This window comes from Salmo trutta, chromosome 6 (assembly GCF_901001165.1).
Source record: "Salmo trutta chromosome 6, fSalTru1.1, whole genome shotgun sequence".
Lineage (NCBI taxonomy): Eukaryota > Metazoa > Chordata > Actinopteri > Salmoniformes > Salmonidae > Salmo > Salmo trutta.
In genome coordinates this window covers 28,862,037-28,881,528 of record NC_042962.1, presented here as the reverse complement: position 1 = coordinate 28,881,528, position 19,492 = coordinate 28,862,037, and the positions used below count along the sequence as shown (strand labels likewise).

General features: G+C 42.8%; 1 protein-coding gene across 4 annotated transcripts in view; it reads left to right on the top strand.

Annotated features, from left to right (window-relative positions):
- acad11 (acyl-CoA dehydrogenase family, member 11) overlaps nt 1-7,658 on the top strand; it is a 54,363-nt gene extending 46,705 nt beyond the window's left edge. The window contains exons 4-5 of one of the 4 annotated variants that reach the window (XR_003878753.1): nt 2,616-2,685; nt 4,625-4,657. Coding sequence is in view for 2 of the 4 variants with exons in the window: in XM_029756094.1 (XP_029611954.1) it covers nt 7,097-7,139 (43 nt within the window). In the remaining 2 variants the exon portion in view is untranslated. Of the gene's footprint in view, nt 1-2,615; nt 3,741-4,624; nt 4,658-7,096 lie in introns of those variants that run through there. The other 3 variants (XR_003878754.1, XM_029756094.1, XM_029756097.1) reach the window with 3 other exon arrangements.
- The last annotated feature ends 11,834 nt before the right edge of the window (nt 7,659-19,492 follow it).

Genomic DNA, 19,492 nt, shown 5'->3' with positions numbered 1-19,492 from the left:
GTGTGTGTGTGTGTGTGTGTGTGTGTGTGTGTGTGTGTGTGTGTGAGAGAGTAAGCTAAAGGCTCACCCTTCAGTGTTCGATAAGAAATCAGTACGAAAGGGCTGTGGTCTCTCCTGGTGTGCGTGTGTATACACCATCATTGAGAAGAGTGATATTTTGACCTCAGTACTGACATGTGTCAGTCTCCAGATGTTATGACATCTGTGTAGCAGTGACACACACCATGCGAAGGTATTTTTAAAGGTAGAATTGCCGATAAATGATATGACAATTATCAATTTACATTTGAAGGTCTTTTTGTGTATATAAATGTTTTCTTTTTGTGATAGAAAATGGCTCTTTATTGCCCCTTATTGACAGGAGAGCTATTTACCTGTGGGCAGTTCTCCCCTCTCTTCACATGATGTCTATAAAATCTGAGATGAAAAGAGAAGCAACAAACATCTTAAAAATGCCACGAATTGGTCGTATTAACTGAACCTCTGGGATTTGTTTCAGTTCGGCTGTTAAAGACCGCCAAGCTCTGTTGATCGAGGTGTTGTGATTAGCTAATTGCTAGGCTTCAAAACACTCCTCCTTCTCCCTGGTGACGTTCTGTTGATGTTTGTTTTACTTCTGGGTGCTGTGTGAGCATGTAAGGACTTGTTTAGGACTTGCCACCAGGGCTCACCCTCTGCTCTCCTCTAACCTTGATCATATTAATCACTTATATAAGTGTCACACACACACATCGTGAAACCCCAGGTTTCCCCTGGGAAAACAGGCTTTCCTAGAAAAACCTCAGGATTGGGCAGTGACCAGGTGTGTGTTTGTTTATGTACATAGTTGCACTTTTATGCTCACACTAAATTGTAAAATCTTGTAAAGTATCTGTCTAGCACAGGGGAATTTTTATGGTGTGTGTGTGTGTGTGTGTGTGTGTGTGTGTGTGTGTGTGTGTACCTTTCCCATTCCAGGCATATTCTCAAGCTGATGGAGTCATGCTCTTGTCTGTTGGGAATAGCAAACTTTTTTGTTCAGTACACACCTGACTATTCATTTTGCCACAACAATTATTCCATTTCCAAGTGTAAGCTGGATGCATTTAAAATCAATTCGCTATAACGTCAGCAGCAGAACGGAATGTACATGCTCAATATGATGGGGGGGGGGGTATTTTGTAATGATCTGGTGTCCATATGTCGGTGACCTCACATCATTCACCGGGTATAGGGGAAGGTCACCAGAGCAAGACCGTAAACAGGAAACCAGGCCTTGGGTCACCTCTCATCCCCTCGCCTCCCTCGCCCTAGGGGCTCTCTTGGACCTCTGCGTTCCAGAGTCGAACTCCATCCCACTCCACTCCTGAGACATTTCCATATTGTTTTGGCCCCATGTTTTTCCTAACCACGTGACCTGACCAGGAAAAACTCCAGGTCCTAGTTATAGGCTACATACGGTCTGGAGTCTTCCTGGTCAGAGCCACACAGTAATGTTACATTTACCATTACACATTAAACAGTATTATACTTATAATACCGTCTATTTTGTTTGTACTCGTTTTATCAGCTCCGAGCTGAGGTTTCCCCTACCTAGGTACAGATATAGGATCAGCGTCCCCTCAAACAATCCTAACCTTAACCATTGTTGGGGGAAATGCAAAACTGACCCAAGATCAGCATCTAGGGGCACCTTCACACTACACCATTCTTATTTCATCATTCACTGTACGAGGAAGGATAGATATCTCCCTCTAGTGGCTGTTTTTCATCTCATCAGTGTTTCTATTGACTTCACTGTCATAATATAACAGTGAAGCCATATTTACTCTGCCATAATAAGCATTCAACATATCTTCACTATCAATAACACACTCACACCAGCTAAACCATGGAGTTTGTGTAGTTTGTAAGAGAAACAAGACAAAGGATCAAAGGGGAAACTGAAAAGTTTCAAATATAGCATGTACTGGACTGATGTGGTTTCAGCTGGGATGACTTATGGGATGTGTCCCAAATGGCACCCTTTTCCCTACATATTGCACTGCTTGGTTACCCCGGTTAAAAGCAGTGCACTAAATAGAGAATAGGATGCCATTTGGGACACATCTTTACACTATCTGTCTGTCAATAGCTCCATCCACCCCTCTGCAGAAGGGCCACTAAGTGTGTGTGTGTGCGTTGAGCGTGCGTGTCCAGTCCACAATACTCAAATAATCAAGGTTGTATATTCTGGGAGTGTGAAAATGTTTGCTTCCTGGTTAATAATATGTCCAGAGTCCAGACAGCCCAAGCTGAAAATAAACCATCTCTGTTAGTTTAGGGCCACTCCTGTGCACTCTTAGCAAAAAAGAAAGGTGCTATCTAGAACCTTAAAAGGGTTCTTCGGCTGTCCCCATAGTAGAACCATTTGAAGAACCATTTTTGGTTCCAGGTAGAACCCTTTTGGGTTCCATATAGAACCCTTTCCACAGAGGGTTTGACCTGGAAGCCAATCGGGTTCCACTACCTTGAACCAAAAAGGGTTCTACCTGGAACCAATAAAGGTTCTCCTATGTGGACAGCCGAATAACCCTTTTTCTAAGAGTGAGAGGTGGAGGAGTTTATTGTTTTAATGTTTCTGACTGTTCCTCCAGCTGCTAGTAACCCAAACTGCAAGGTGGCCATCGTGATGTGCAAGAGCAGGTCAAATAATGATGAAAACAGGTAGGTAACACAGCCTTTGTCACAAACAATGTCCGGAGTCCGTTGGAATTTGGGGTACATATCTCTTAGTATCGTGGGGCGTATTTATGTCATCAGAAATAGTTTGAGCATTCAGTAACAATAACCTACTGGTGAAAGTCATTTTTTGAATTGCTTATGTTCCACACTGTTTCTGTCTGTCTGGACTCAGACAGCCTCCTGCTGGGGTAAAAGTCTAATAGACTGAGAGGATAGATATAATACTTTGTTTGTTGTTTGGTTTTGTATTCTGGGTACAAACCCCTGGGTCCTGTGTAGTTAGGAGCAAGTCACTCGTCTGATTGGGGTATAATTTGATATGTTTCAGTCCTGCTGAGAAGGTTCTATACAGAAGGGTGTGTGACTGAGTACGTGCGTTTTCTTTCTCCAGCTAAGACCTCTAAGTGATTTATCGTCACTGGGCACACACTGGCTGAATAAACGAAATGACGTTAAACCAACGTGGAATATACTTTGAACTGACGTCTGTGCCCAGTGGGTCTGCCTCTCTAAAACACCACCCACTCTGTGGTATTCAAACTGCCATTTATGACTTTCCAAATTCAATACGCACTCCTCTCCCCCTGCCAACCAGCCTCCGCTGGCCTACAGCTCTCTATTTATGTCCAGTCCGAGATTTAGCCTTGAATGAAAACTAATGTGTTCCTGGCACCTGTGGAACAAGAAGGTTTTTTTTCCAGAGGGGGGGTTGAACTTGGCATAGGAAAAAGTTCTGTGGCTCAGAGACCTTGGTGTGGCTGTGAGGTCTATATTGTTTTAGCAGAGCAGTTGACAGAAGGTTCTCTTTCAGTCATTGAAGATGATGATGTGTAGAATGCTGTCTGTCTTTGTATTTCAGTGGTCCACAGTTAACTGCAAGGCTAAGATGTGGCCAGGATTTGCACATGAAAGAGAGAGAGAGACAGAGCAAGACGGCAAGTTAGAAGGATATAAATTCTAAACTCCCCACAGTTCACATTTTCCCAATTTCTCCTCAGTTCCAAATTTGTGTCCTAAATGGCACCCTATTCCCTATATAGTGCACTACTTTTGATCAGAGTCCTATGGGCCCTGGTCAAAAGTAGTGCATTATCCTATATAAGTAATAGTGTGCCATTTGAGGATTAGACCATGTGTCCCTTACCAGGGTTCAGACCTCTAATTAGCGTCTGTAATCAGAACTGCTTGTTCTCCTCCAGGTGGTCTGTTTCTCCTTCTCCTCTCTGGAAAGTAGAGGCAGGTTCCTAGCTCTCCCTTTCTCCCTCCGCCCAGTTACTGGAAAAGATGAATCGTCTCTGCCTAGGTGTGTTGCCTAAACAGTGCACAGCAAAATCCAGCGCCACCGCCTAGTAACCTTTGGAGATATACTTTTCTTCAAATACATAACAAACAAAAAAACGTTTCCACTACCATGTTTACTACGTTAAGCCAGCTGGCGTGAGACGCGGGAAGTGTATAGCAATGTTATCATCAGTTAACTGGATGTATCAACCCCACCCTTGTTTTCAGACATTACCAGACGGTAAGTCTCTCAGATTTTGGTTGCTACAGCAGCACAACTGAAAGACTCTTCCACACCTAGCTCCTGTTGGTAACCGCAGGACTGAAGAGAAAGTGAAAGGGAAAACGAGTGAGAAAATGAGAGGGAGAGAAAGAGAGGGAGAGAAAGAGAGGGAAGGAAGGAAGGTTATATCCTTCCTGTTTGGCCCTGCCCGAGGTATCGTCAGATGGGGCCACAGTGTCTCCTGACCCCTCCTGTCTCAGCCTCCCGTATTTATGCTGCATTAGTTTATGTGTCGGGGGGCTAGGGTCAGTCTGTCATATCTGGAGTATTTCTCCTGTCTTATCCGGTGTCCTGTGTGAATTTAAGTATGCGCTCTAATTCTCTCTTTCTTTCTCTCTTTCTTTCTCTCTCTCGGAGGACCTGAGCCCTAGGACCATGCCTCAGGACTACCTGACATGATGACTCCTTGCTGTCCCCAGTCCACCTGGCCGTGCTGCTGCTCCAGTTTCAACTGTTCTTCCTACGGCTATGGAACCCTGACCTGTTCACCGGACGTGCTACCTGTCCCAGACCTGCTGTTTTCAACTCTCTAGAGACAGCAGGAGCGGTAGAGATACTCTCAATGATCGGCTATGAAAAGCCAACTGACATTTACTCTTGAGGTGCTGACTTGTTGCACCCTCGACAACTGTGACTATTATTATTTGACCATGCTGGTCATTTATGAACATTTGAACATCTTGGCCATGTTCTGTTATAATCTCCACCCGGCACAGCCAGAAGAGGACTGGCCACCCCTCATAGCCTGGTTCCTCTCTAGGTTTCTTCCTAGGTTTTGGCCTTTCTAGGGAGTTTTTCCTAGCCACTGTGCTTCTACACCTGCATTGCTTGCTGTTTGGGGTTTTAGGCTTGGTTTCTGTACAGCACTTTGAGATATCAGCTGATGTAAGAAGGGCTATATAAATACATTTGATTTGATTTGATTTGAAGGAAGGAAGGAAGGAAGGAAGGAAGGAAGGAAGGAAGGAAGGAAGGAAGGAAGGAAGGAAGGAAGGAAGGAAGGAAGGAAGGAAGGAAGGAAGGAAGGAAGGAAGGAAGGATTTTTACTTCAGGCTCAATTAGTCCTGGGACAGAGTGCAGGCTGTAATCAAACCCAGCTTTGCAAGGTGGTTTGGTCGACTCACTTCACCCTCTACCCCTCTGTAGCGCCCACCTGGGTGATGCCAGAACGGCCATTTTGTACCCAGTAGCTCATCACACACCAGCTCTTCAACTTAATATTTCATAGCCATAACGGCCGTTTCACCTCTCCCTTCTTCCTGGAAGTCTCTTGCTTATTAAGATTCAGAGCTTGCCATCTCCCTATACCACTACAGCTGCCCTCTCTCCTGTCCTGCTCTGCTCTCTTCTCCTCTGACAGCAGTGTCTGCCTCCCAGCCATCAACGACCTTGGCATCAGAGAAACGGAATGAAAGAAAGAGCTAACTTTAGCCACCGCTTGCTAAAAGTCAATGGAAGCGGTGGGCGGTGCTTGTCAGTGTGGCTGCTTAACCTCACAAGACAACAACAAAGCGCTGTGCATCATTGTGGATGGAGTGAGATTCATAATGGTTGTGGGCTATCGCAGCTGTACAAAGTCTGAGTGATAGTACCAAGTTCAACTCTGGCTCAGCATCAGTAGCACCACACATCAGTCCCATCTCCATGTCTCTCAGATGTGTTGTTCAGCTGAATTGCTGCTCCCTCACTTCTCTATGCCGGCAGCTTATTTTAATATGCAAGATCGATCTCTCCTGTCTATGAATATTCCCTTCTTAATAAATCTGTGGCTGTGTCCCAAATGGCACCCTATTCCCTATGTAGTGCACCAGTATTTTCCCGGCCCATATTGAGGCATCAGAACAGGCATCAGGTCATATTCGGCAGTATGTCCTGTCTTTAATGTACTCCTATGGCAGAGTCTGGGCCAATAGCAGTGACTCAGCGTGAATCCTTCATTTTAGTGACAGCCAATGGGATTATCTCCTTTAATATGCCACCCTCTGAGTCCCAAATGGCATCATATTCCCTACATGGTAAACTACTTTTGACCAGGGCATAGGACTACTGTAGCATTAGGGCTCTGGTCTAAAGTAGTGCACAACATAGGGAATATGGTGCCATTTAGGATGCAGACACTGTCAGATCTGTCAGTATTGGAGCTGAGATAAACGTAATAGTGCTCAATATTCTACCGTGTCAAGTTTATCTTCAAATGTTTAGGATAGCAGCCCACCATTTAGCTAGCGCTAAGCTTGCGAAGGGACAGTGATTGGGAATTGAATAGTGCTCAATACCCTGGCATAGGCAACTTATCTATCTATTTACCAAATGTTTATGGTCACAAATTTGTGTTTAGCAGCACTAAGATGATCAAAAAAATGAAGTATTGAGGGTATGATATTAGGATTTACCTCATGCTATAAGATTATCATAGGAGTGAAGGCTCTCAGCTCTGTCATGGCCGAGTAATATATGTTAAATGTTGTTGCATTTGGAACCACGGGATGTTTGAGTTGCTCAGCCAGTGCAGACACGCACAGCAACTGTATAACTAGAGAAACCATAATAAGTCATTATTGGAAAATATATTTGATAAAAATTTCATTTAAATTGAGGAAAACACGTTGCTTGGATAAACAGCTTTATTACTGACACCTAGAGGTCCAATTGAGTTACTGTCAACAACAACAAAAAAACGTTTCATGAGCATTTTATGAGCTGTGCATTGTGAGCGAGTGAGTCTGTATGTCTGCTAATCTGTCTGGCTATTTTGTCGTCTGTCTGAATGTCTCTCTGCCTCTGAATGAATGTCTGATCTATTTGCTGTGCTGTGTATCTGTGTCCCAGGAGGTGGTGGCCCACTGGAAAGCAGAGTGTGGCCTGGCCATAGACTCGACTCTCCTGCTGACCCTGCATTCTGCTCACACCCTGGATACGCTGGGCAGCAGGACCGCCAGGAAACAGCTAACACACACCTAATTAGCGGAACAAACCGTGTAATTGTCTCCCAAATTGTCTCCCAAACTGTTATGTGACAGTACTAAATATACTGGTATATATATACTGGTGCCCCGTGTATATAGACAAGACTCATTATCTATTATTACTTTTATTATTACATTTTGTACTTTTCTATTATTTCTCTATTTTCTTTCTCTCTGTATTGTTGGGATAGGCCCGTAACTAAGCATTTCACTGTTAGTCTACGCCTGTTGTTTACGAAGCATGTGACAAATCCATTTTTTATTTCATTGATTTGATACTAAATGTAATATCGCCTAAAGACTGTGCCTGTTTTGAAACAGACCCCCTCGGTATGTAAATGTGTGTCTGAAACCGTCAGAAAATGTCCATGAATTGTGAATATGAATTACAGCCTTCAGCTTCCTGCTTGGAAAGGTCAGTCTGATATGGCTCTCTCGTGTCACTTGTTTACTTGTCACCGGCATACACAGATACTTTCAGATCTGTCACACACACACACGCAGGCACGCACCAACGCATGCACTCTCTCTCTCTCACACACACACACACACACACACACACACACACTAGGTTGTATTCCCAGCTAGCCTATCCCTATCTGAACTCGAAACCGAACCACAGAGCGAGTCAGAGTCATCCACAGTATCCCTATAATGGGACTCTATAATATGATTGACGTGTTATCAGCCTCTGGTGGCATGAGAGCTGCACTGAGGTACCCTGACAGGAGAGGTGAGAATAAGGTGAATGGAGGATAGAGGTGGATGGATGATGTACCCGAGGGTAGATGAGTACATGGTTGCATCCCAAAAGGGCGCCCTATTCCGTACATGGTGCACTACTTTTGACCAGAGCCCCGTGGGTCCAGATCAAAAGTAGTGCACTATATAGGGAATAGGATGCCATTTGGGATGCACACCGTGAGTGAGGGAGCAAGGGAAGGGAATGAGCGGCCAACGTCCGATCTAATAAGGGGGAGAAGGGAGACAACAGAGAGGGGGTATGTGTCAGAATAATTATGACAGCGTGACCGGTGTCTGAGGTCAGACGGACTGAGGAGACACTGCAGGAATACAGAACAGATCAGCTTTCCCCTCGGTTGTCGCTCACGTCTCCTATCATATCACATCTCCTCACTGCCATGATACTGTATGGTTGGACAAATAGTAGCTCTGGTCCAGGGGTGACGTGCAGTTCGCTGACACAGAAGGTTCAGCTTCAGGAATCTGCACGTAACGCCCTGGATCAGAGCTAGACAAGTAATGTAGTAGTTATTCTACTAATGTGATCAAGGCAATGGAATGCGAGGAAACACATTGGCCTTTCCTGATGATAAGGTTTCAGTACCACGTACAGTCATCAGGAGTTGAAATAACTTGGAATAGCTGTGAGAATGGAACAGGAGTATAACCTGAAGCCTATTCACCACTGCGGGCGTGCGCATTTGAGTGTAAAGTCCAAGTGTGTGACTTATGTTTTTCTGTCACAACTATCCCGCCACTCCAATGCCTGTGTTCTATCAGACCCACGGCGTGGGAGATTTACCCACAATGCCGAGTCCTGCGGGGCTGTAAGTAGCGCTCGGCCCCACACCTGATGCCCTGCTGGTAGCTGTCACAGCAGCGCACACACACACCACCGTCAGTGTAAGGAGTTATGACAGAAGTGGTGTCCCGGAATACCTTGTTTCCAGGACACCACTCAGCCCCGGTGCTTTTTCGGAGAAACGGGAGACGTCCTCCAGGCACAAATACATCCCATGGGTGGATGATCAAAGCCCTAGACAACACCGAACGGTCCCCCAGCCAGGGTCATCCTGAGACCTGTATTCCCGATTCCCTATGCAGTGCTCTACGCTGACATTTTTTTTACATGGAGCACGTGTGCCCCTGAGTTGAAAAATGTAGGCGCACACAAAGAAATTTAGGAGCACAATGAAAATGTTTTGACCTATTAAAGCTCGAATCTTTCATTTTTCTAGGCGTACTGGTGCTCCTAAATTATACAATTCCAGGTAGCGAAATATGGTCTACTTGTAGGGCCCTGCTATGTAGTGCACCTATTCCCTATGTAGTGCACTTCTTTTGACCGGAACTCTGATGTCTGTCTCTCTCCCTATGTAGTGCACTTTGTAGGGAATAGCTTCCTCACTGCTACATCTTCACTTCCTGTTTCTCTCCGCGGGAGCTGGATACGGATAAATAACATTAATAATGTACAGAGAACAGTGAAAATGCTAAGTGGATATACATAATACATGAACTTATTATTTTGGCTTTGGCGCTATTAAGAGAATGTTTTCTCTTGTCTGAAAAGCAAAACAATGGTGACATCAATGCTTCTTCACGGGGCTTTGATCATAGAAGGAGGGGACTGACATAAATCCTGCTGAGACTGAGGATGTCCAAATATGGATTCTGTAAAGGATGGCTGGATTAGGCTCGCTAATTTATTTAGGTAGCACAAACCTTGCTACCCCTGTTAATTTCCTAATAATTATATTTTCCGTAGATCGCCATGATTAAGGTGGTTGCTGCCAGGTTGGTGTGTAAGGTGGTGGACTGCACCATCCATGAATATGGGCATGCGGGTGTATCTGAAGACTTCCCCCTTCCTCTGAAAGTGTTCAGACCCCTTCACTTTTTCCTCATTTTGTTAAGTTACAGCCTTATTCTAAAATGGATTAAATAGTTTATTCCCCTCATCAATCTACACATCATGACAAAGCAAAAACAGATTTTTTTTACATTTTTGCAAATGTATAAAAAAAAACGGAAATATCACTTTTACATAAGTATTCAGACCCTTTACTCAGTACTTTGTTGGAGCACCTTTTGCTGTGATTACAGCCTCAAGTCTTCTTGGGTATGACGCTACAAGCTCTCACACCTGTATTTGGAGAGTTTCTCTCATTCTTCTCTGCAGATCCTCTCAAGCTCTGTCGGGTTGGATGGGGAGTGTTGCTGCACAGCTATTTTCAGGTCTCTCCAGAGATTTTCGATCGAGTTCAAGTCTGGGTGTACCTTCGCCCCAGTCTGCGGTCCTGAGTGCTCTGGAGCAGTTTTTCATCAAGGATCTCTGTGCTTTGCTCCGTTCATCTTTCCCTCGATCCTGACTAGTCTCCCAGTCCCTGCCGCTGAAAAACATCCCTACAGCTTGATGTTGCCAACACCATGCTTCACCGTAGCGATGGTGCTATGTTTCCTCCAGATGTGACGTTTGGCTTTCAGGCCAAAGTGTTCAATCTTGGTTTCATCAGATCAAAGAATCTTGTTTCTTAAGCAGGCTGTCATGTGCCTCTTACTTAGGAGTGGCTTCTGTCTGGCCACTACCATAAAGGCCTGATTGGTGGAGTGCTTCTGGAAGGTTCTCCCATCTCCACAGAGGAACTCTAGAGCTCTGTCAGAGTGACCATCAGGTTCTTGGTCACCTCCCTGACCGAGGCCCTTCTCCCACGATTGCTCAGTATGGCCGGGTGGCCAGCTCTAGGAAGAGTCTTGGTGGTTACAAACTTCTTCCATTTAAGAATGACGTAGGCAACTGTGTTCTTGGGGACCTTCAATGCTGCATACATTTTTTGGTACCCTTGTGCCTCGACACAATCCTGTCTCGGAGCTCTATGACAATTCCTTCAACCTCATTGCTTGCTTATTGCTCTGACATGCACTGTCAACTTTGGTACCTTATATAGACAGAGTGGGGCTTCAATTTAATTTACCACAGGTGGACACCAATCAAGTTGTAGAAACATCTCAAGGATGATCAATGAAAACAGGATGCACCTGAGCTCTATTTCGAGTCTCATAGCAAAGGGTCTGAATACTTATCTAAATGAGGTATTTCTGTTTTTTATTTTAAAAAATATGTACAAATATTTTTCACTTTGTCATTATGGGGTATTGTGTATAGATTGCTGAGTTGTTTTGTTTTTAATACATTTTAGAATAAGGCTGTAACGAAACAATGTGGAAAAGTCAAGGGGTCTGAATACTTTCCGAAGGCACTAAGTAGCTTTCATTTAAGTAGTCTTATTTTTTAACTGAGGTGACTACTCTGTTGTTTTTCGAATCACGGATTGCCCCTTTAAACAACATTATTTTTGATAGATCAGATTGATTTTTAGAATCATTCAAAGCAAACTTGATCTATGTTCATTTAGCAATAGAACTGGGGAAATTTCCTCATGACATTGCCAGCGTTTGTTTTGATCCAGACCCTGACAGTCATTGCTGCGGCGGTGCCACACATTACCGTGTCACAAATGACCCGTCGTCTCGCCCGCTCACAGACAAACGCTGTCAGGTGGAAAAATGCTTTCTCACAACGTCGACAGGCAGGCAGGCCGCTGAGCATCAGCCACACAGACAGTGACAGACCGGTAGCAGCTCAGGGATGCAAATGGGGACGCAGAATGGGGACGCAGAATTGGGAAAACACAGGGAAATGGTTTTGCATATCAATTATCAATGTCTTTCAAATGCAAACTACAGTCCTAGTTTGCGTTTATTTGTCAGAAGACAAATTTAACTTTGATCTGACAGTAGGCTAATACGGCTCCTTTCTATCCTTAGGTATACTGATATTTTGTTCCAGTCTGTAGCTGGTGTAGATGTTACACTGAAGCTGGCATTTACCTCCTGCTAACATCTCTCTGTGTGTGTGTTAAATAAACATTAGATGACACTTACCCAGACACACTTGTCTAAATTGATGTGAAATAAATGCTATAACCCCCAGCCACATCAAGTGGTGGAAAAAGTACTAAATTGTCATACTTGAGTAGAAGTACAAGTCATTTCAAATGCCTTATATTAAACCAGACCGCACAACTGTATTTACATTTTTAATTGATGGATTGCCAGGGGCACAATGGACTTAATTATCAAAATTAAAAATATAAACCATTTCAAATTCTTATATTAAGCAAACCAGACGGCACAATTTTTATTTTGTAATGTTTTATTGACATATAGCCAGGGGCACTCTCCAACACACAGACATAATTTACAAACTAAGCATTTGTGTTTAGTGAGTCTGCCAGATCAGATGCAGTAGGGATGACCAGGGATGTTCTCTTGATAAGTGTGTTAATTTGACAATTTTCCTGTCAAAATGTAACGAGTACTTTTGGGTGTCAAGGAAAATGTATGGAGTAAAAAGTACATTATTTTCTTTACGAATGTAGTGAAGTAAAAGTTGGCAAAAATATTAATAGTAAAGTAATGTACAGATAGCCCAAAAAACTACTTAAGTAGTACTTTAATGTATTTTTACTTAAGTACTTTACACCACTGCCCAAATGCCTTCATACCAGTACATTAGTATACTTTATATACTCTTACACATGTACTTATCACATAGTATTCCATACATAAGTTAAGGCCATGCAACCTGAGTTGAAACCTGCGTGAGGTGCACAGTACAGTACATAAACAGATGCCTGTGCCATATATTTATGTGGTGGACACTTGATACGGTCACATTATATTGTTGTGGTGTGTCACAAAAACATGTTACGACTACACATATCAATATTCATTTTATATATCAATATTTTGCTAAGTCTTGCTAAGTGGATGGTCTCTACAGAAGGTGTAAACGGTACAGCCAAATGGTTACTTGCATCGTAGTGATATCAGAAATAAATAGTGTCAGTATTAATCAAATATACACTATGTACAAGAACAATATCAATAACGATATCAGTGATAGACGAGGTAGTTATATGCATACAATCAGGGGAAAGTGGCTGAGCAGCAGAGACAGAAATGTTAGGAGAGAGTCATTTGAATAGAGGCACTGCAGATAGTGCTGATGAATGGTCCGTCCTAACCATGCATGAACAAGGGAATCTATATTTGGAGAGCCTGTTTCTGTCCTTGACTTTGGTGCAGGGCATGTGATGTCCAAAGCCTCTTTGTCTCAAAACTCCCTTATCTTCTCAAAAAGATACGTTTGTCTAGCTGTGTCTAGTCCAGTTGGTGCTTTTACAGGCAGACCATTTATGGGAGGAAGGATGTCAGCGTGGCGCAGCAGCTGAAACCTGGTCCCGACTGAGTCCGAACGCTCCTTGGCGACAACAACATCAGGCTCCAGATCATCGAAGCTGTAAAACAGGAAATATTTGGTGTATATCTATCTATCCATCTATGTCAATCAATATAAAGGAGTAAATATTGCTTCCTTGTTGAGCAAAATCAAAGCTGTAATGCATCTTGATGTCTTTGCTTGCTGGTTCAGTAGTGGCCCCCAGAGACAACTGCAGGTCTTGATACATGGTCTTGCAGTCAGCAACTATCTTCTGGTAGACAGACCGCTCACTCTGAACAAGCAGGAGATGCTGCTCTTGCCTCTTCAGCTTGGCTGACTTAACAGTTTCTGGCAGATTGGCAGATCTGAAGACGTGATAGTTGTTCCTCTGGCACTGCCAGCACAGGTCTGTCCTCGGCTTAGTGCTTAAGATGTGGGGCAGCAATTTTCTCCACAGATTCCTGAAGGAAGTCAGCCCGACTACTCGAGATCAATAAAAGTAGTGCCAATCATGTTGGAGGTCAATTAAATAATAAAAATGTGTTTATGCTTTACATACCAAGTGTTGTCATCGATTCCTTGTAGAGACGCCACGCTACTGCTTTTGTCACATGGGATGGCAGCAGCTTTCCAAAGTGTCTGTGTCCTGGTAATACTATTGCATTAACCTCTGCGTAGTTGTTGATGAAGTTTCCCACTCGCAGCAAGTCCTTATGCTTCAGGTGTAACCAGCACGCTTTAACTTGGGGTCTTTTGTTTAGACATGTATCGTTAGCTAGATTAAAAAATGAACTAAAATCCCAATCCATAGAGTAACGTTAGCGAGCCAGCCATCTAACCTCCGCTAACGTTAGCTTGCTAACAGCAAGCTTTAACTTGGGGTCTTTTGTTTAGATATGTAAGGTTTTTACCTAAATCAGGGATTTCCTCATCGTCTGATTCATTTTCAGAGTCAGATAGAGTCCACATGGCACAATCGTCCTCCAGAAAGTAGTCCATCACAACTTTTTCCCACCGACCTTTGTCGATTACGCCTGATAAATTCAGGGCAGCAATGTTATTGAGAGCAGTAGCAACAGATTTGCAGTTCTCCATGGCTAATGTTCTATCTCTCAAAAAAATTGCAGTAGAAAGGATAATCTATGCATTATGAGCAGCTCATTTTATAGACACAATGCAACACCGCAGAACAATCCAAACTCATCTCTCGGCATGTCCAGCCCACTCATTATCTCAGCCAATCATGGCTAGCGGGAAGGTTGCTGACTTTCTCTGTGGCTAAACCAACTATGCCCATAATTTAACAATTGTATTATTTACAGATGACATACAAGTTTGATATTAAGGCACATGAATGTTCACATGTTCGAGAAGGCATTTTCAAAAGAGTCTTCTGTGAAGTTGTGACTTGCGACATATGCCTAGTTTCCTGAATCGGGTCATACATTTGGCAGGAGGTTAGGAAGTGCATCCCAGTTTCCACTTCATTTTGTGGGCAGTGTGCACATAGCCTGTCTTCTCTTGGGAGCCAGATCTGCTTTCGGTGGCCTTTCTCAATAGCAAGGCTATGCTCACTGAGTCTGTACATAGTCAAAGATTTCCTTAATTTTGGGTCAGTCACAGTAGTCAGGTATTCTGCCACTGTGTACTCTCTGTTTAGGGCCAAATAGCGCGCATCTCTCTCTCTCTCTCACTCTCACTCTCTCACTCTCTCACTCTCAATAATACTAGTGATTCACATCATTTTAGCAAATGGCCTGACTGTCCTACAAGTGTGGGAGCCAAAACAAAATGCAACACTCCAAAATATGCTGGGTTAAAATCAACCCAGTTTAGGTTATTTTGTAACCCAGCGCTGGGTAAATATTGGACAGAACACATGCTGGGTTATTTTAACACAGCCAGTTTGGTTTAATGAATAATGTTGGATTGTTGGAGAGAGAGTAAATGTCATTCCTGTTTAACATGTTAAGTTCACATACTGCAAACTTAATATTTTCTTAATTTATTTGTTGCATTTTACACATTCTTCTAGAATATTAAGATTATTTATTACATGTTATAATAAGTTATACCACCTTATTGCATCCCAACAACAGGATTTACATAGGCTTTTAGGGAATTCATACACTTTTTTCAGCCTCATGTGGGGATGTTTTTCATCAGCAGGGACTGGGAAACTGGTCAGAATTGAAGGAATGATGGATGGCGCTAAATACAGGGAAATTCTTGAGGGAAACCTGTTTCAGTCTTCCGGAGATTTGAGACTGGGACGGAGTTTCACCTTCCAGCAGGACAATGACCCTAAGCACTCTGCTAAAGCAACACTCGAGCGGTTTAAGGGGAAACATTTAAATGTCTTGGAATGGCCTAGTCAAAGCCCAGACCTCAATCAAATGAGAATCTGTGATGTGACTTAAAGATTGCTGTACACCAGCGGAACCCATCCAACTTGAAGGAGCTGGAGCAGTTTTGCCTTGAAGAATGGACAAAAATCCCAATGGCTCGATGTGCCAAGCTTAGAGACTTACCCCAAGAGACTTGCAGCTGTAATTTCTGGTGGCTCTACATAGTATTGACTTTTTTTTACACGCTCAAGTTTTCAGTTTTTTTGTCTTATTTGTTGTTTGTTTCACAATAAAAAAATATTTTGCATCTTCAAAGTGATAGGCATGTTTTGTAAATCAAATAATACAAACCCCCCCAAAAAAATCAATTTTAAGGTTGTAAGGCAACAAAAGGTTGTAAGGCAACAAAATAGAAAAAAATGCCAAGGGGGGTGAATACTTTCGCAAGCCACTGTAGATCTTCAAATCAAGATTTATTTATACAGCACATTTCAGACATGGAGTGCAACGCAATGTGCTTCACAGGAAAAAACAACTAAAAAACAATGAAAATGAAGATATTTAGTACACAACAACATAAGATGAAAACAAAAGGACAAAAACTGAACGACTAAAAAGCTAAGGAAAAACTAAGCTAAAAATATGCGAAGTTGTGAGTCATCCAAGTATTTAAATCACTGACACAGTCTAATAATTTATCCGGGAGCTAAAATCCTCTGGTGACACACAGTAATGTAAAGTTGTTTATCGTCTGCGTAGCAGTGCAAATCAATGCTGTACTTTCTGATAACACTGCCAAGGAGTAACATGGAAAACTGAACAGTACCAGACCCAAAATCAAACCTTCTGGAACGCCACATGATATGTATTTTCTCTGAGTTATGTTCACCAATGGTGACAGAAAACTCTCAAACGATTAAATAGGTCCTAAACCAATTTAGAACTGGACCGGAGAGGCCAACCCACCTCTCCATTCTGTCCAGAAGGACATCATGGTCAACAGTGTCGAATGCAGCACTTCAATCCAAGAGTACAAGGACATAGAGCTGTTTGGCATCTGTGTTGGCTGTAAGATCATTTACCACTTTAACTAAGGCTGTCTCTGTGCTGTGGTGGGAACGAAAATCAGATTGGAATTTTTCTAAAATACAGTTGGCACTTAAAAAATAATTTCATTGCTAAGAATCTAGATTACTTTTCTTCAGAAGGGTTTTCACCATACCAGTTTTTAGTGCAGTGGGGAAAGTGCAGGGAGTGATTAACAATAGCTTTCACTTCTTCAGATATACAATTAAAAACTGTTTTGAAGAAAATGGTGGGGATAGGATTGAGAAGGCAGGTAGAAGGATTAAATTGAGGTATCACTTTCCTGAGCATGTCTGTGTCAACCAGGGAAAATACATCCATAGTGCCTTTGCGTGGTAGGCTAGAGCACAAATCATCAAACTTCTCAACAGGTCTTGCTTGACTGATACCCAGCCTCATCCTATCTCTGAAATATGCCACAAACTCATCACATTTAGATTCACATACATTTGATGGGGTAGGATTTATCAGGCCAGCAATGGTCAAGAAGGGAACTCTCTAATTATTCTGATTAGCAGTGATCAAGTTAGAAAAATTAGCCCGTCTGGCATTTCTAATTGCCTTGTCATAAATGCCAAGTTGCTCTCTCAGAATATCATAATGGACCTGCAACTTTGACTTTCTCCACTTCCGCTCTGCCTTTCTGCAATCATCTTTAATTGATTACTTTCCTCACTCATCCAAAGGGGCTATGCTTTTGGATTTGGCATTTTTCAACTTTACTGGAGCAATGCCATCAATGGCTGCCCTTAATTTGCTGTTAAAGTTGTCAACTAAATCAATCTGCACATTAGGTGTTCACTCCACTCCAGTGTGTCTCCATGGCAGCCATTACAGCCTTTTTCAACTGTACAGAGATAGTACAGTGAGATTAACTATACAGTAAGACGTGCATATCTAAAACATGATCATGATTAAGGGTTACCTTTACATTCCTAGCGTGCTCTCTTGTAACGCTTCAGCGGTACAGATTGAACAGATCCATAACTCTTGCTCTGCCTTAATGTGATTGTGGGAGGAATAATGTATTATGATGTGAAGATCTGGCCGAACAAAGTGTTGTGTCTGCTGGACTACAGACGACGCTAACGAAATGGGTATCTCATGTTTGTTGGTTGAATAAAAACGTAAGAATTGTACCCGCTTTTTCGAACTGGTCTCAATTTCGATCTTGAAACACTGTTCATCTGGTGACCGGGGATCAGCCTGCAGGCACCCGGCCCGCCACAAGGAGTCGCTAGAGTGCGATGAGCCAAGTAAAGCACCCCCGGACAAACCCTCCCCTAACCCGGACGACGCTGGGCCATTTGTGCGTCATCCTATGGGACCGTGGCACAGCCCAGGCATGAACCCAGGTCTGTAGTAACGCCTCTAGCGCTACGATAGTGACTTAGACAACTCTGCCACTCGGGAGGCCCAAATTGAGTCATTTTATAAGCATTAAGAATGATTTATGCCTTAATATGCTGTAACTCATAAAATATGCTTTTTTCACAATACAAATGTTTATGTATTTAATTACCTTGTGGCTATAGTGCCAGGGATTGACTGAAACAACTCCTCCTGAGACTGAGGCTGTCCTAATATAGACACCGTAGACTTGGACCTCACCTTGGATCCTTGTTGATACAGTATGGCCCTGGACAGGGGCGGAAATCCCGGGGGGGACGGGGGGGATACGACCCCCATCCTGGGAAAAATAAGATTTATCCCCCCCAATATATTACTGAAACATAACTATGTAATTTAAATAAGATTAATAATACGCAATGAAAGCAACTGTGCTGATTATAGACACTTAATAGCGCGTTTTTAATTTTCAAAAGATTGCAACCCCCCCACCCTTTGCCTCACAATGGTTTGATCCACTGCCAGTTCCTTAGTTGGCAAGGTAACAGAGGGGTCGTATCCACTATCTGAAAGGCACTCAATGAACGTAACTGACGTGAGGTTAATCCAGTCAATCGTGCACACACACTAGCTGAATATGCAGAGCTAGCGCGCAAATATTAACTATTAAGCTAGCTAGTACCTATTCCATTTATGTGGCCTTGTCAAAGATGGAATCTTTGCTATCATCAATTTATTCCAAGATCAGCATGCAGATGATGTAAGTTAGTGCTTCAAAGTCCCTGTGATAAGATTAGCGATAAACTGGAATCCAAACTGAACAGAACTACACTCTCTTCTACCATTGTCTTAAATATATTTAATGGTCTCGTTGCAAAAGCTAAATTGTCGCAAGGGAACTTTTATTTATTTATTTTATTTCACCTTTATTTAACCCGGGTAGCAAAGATTATAGCAAACACCACTGAAACGGAATTGGTGCTCGCTAGCTTTGCAAATTCAGCTATTGTTGGAAGCCAGCCAATATGAAACAAACTATTAAAATTACAAAAGGTTGCAGCATATGTTGTGTAAATGGTGAACTCATACAGCTGTCAACTCTTGTCATTTTAATCCGTTTCACATTTGCTAGCTACCTTTTAGATCGAAGCCCAAATAGAATGATAAAAGATAAGATGATAGAAGCCCATCTCCTACTGTAAATAACCTACACACTGTGTGTGTGTGTGTGTAGCCAGCCAGTCAGGTAGAAAAATGGCAGAAAAATAAAAGACGGACATCAGAGTATTTTTGAGTACACCAAAACGCAAAGTAAGAACCCTAGTAGCCTAATATCTCAAAGACTAGTTGATAAAATGTTCATAAGAAAGAAATGAAATTCTAATGGAAATGTTGCACAATGATGTCATTAGGCAGAGCAGGCAACAGATGGCACACAGACAGC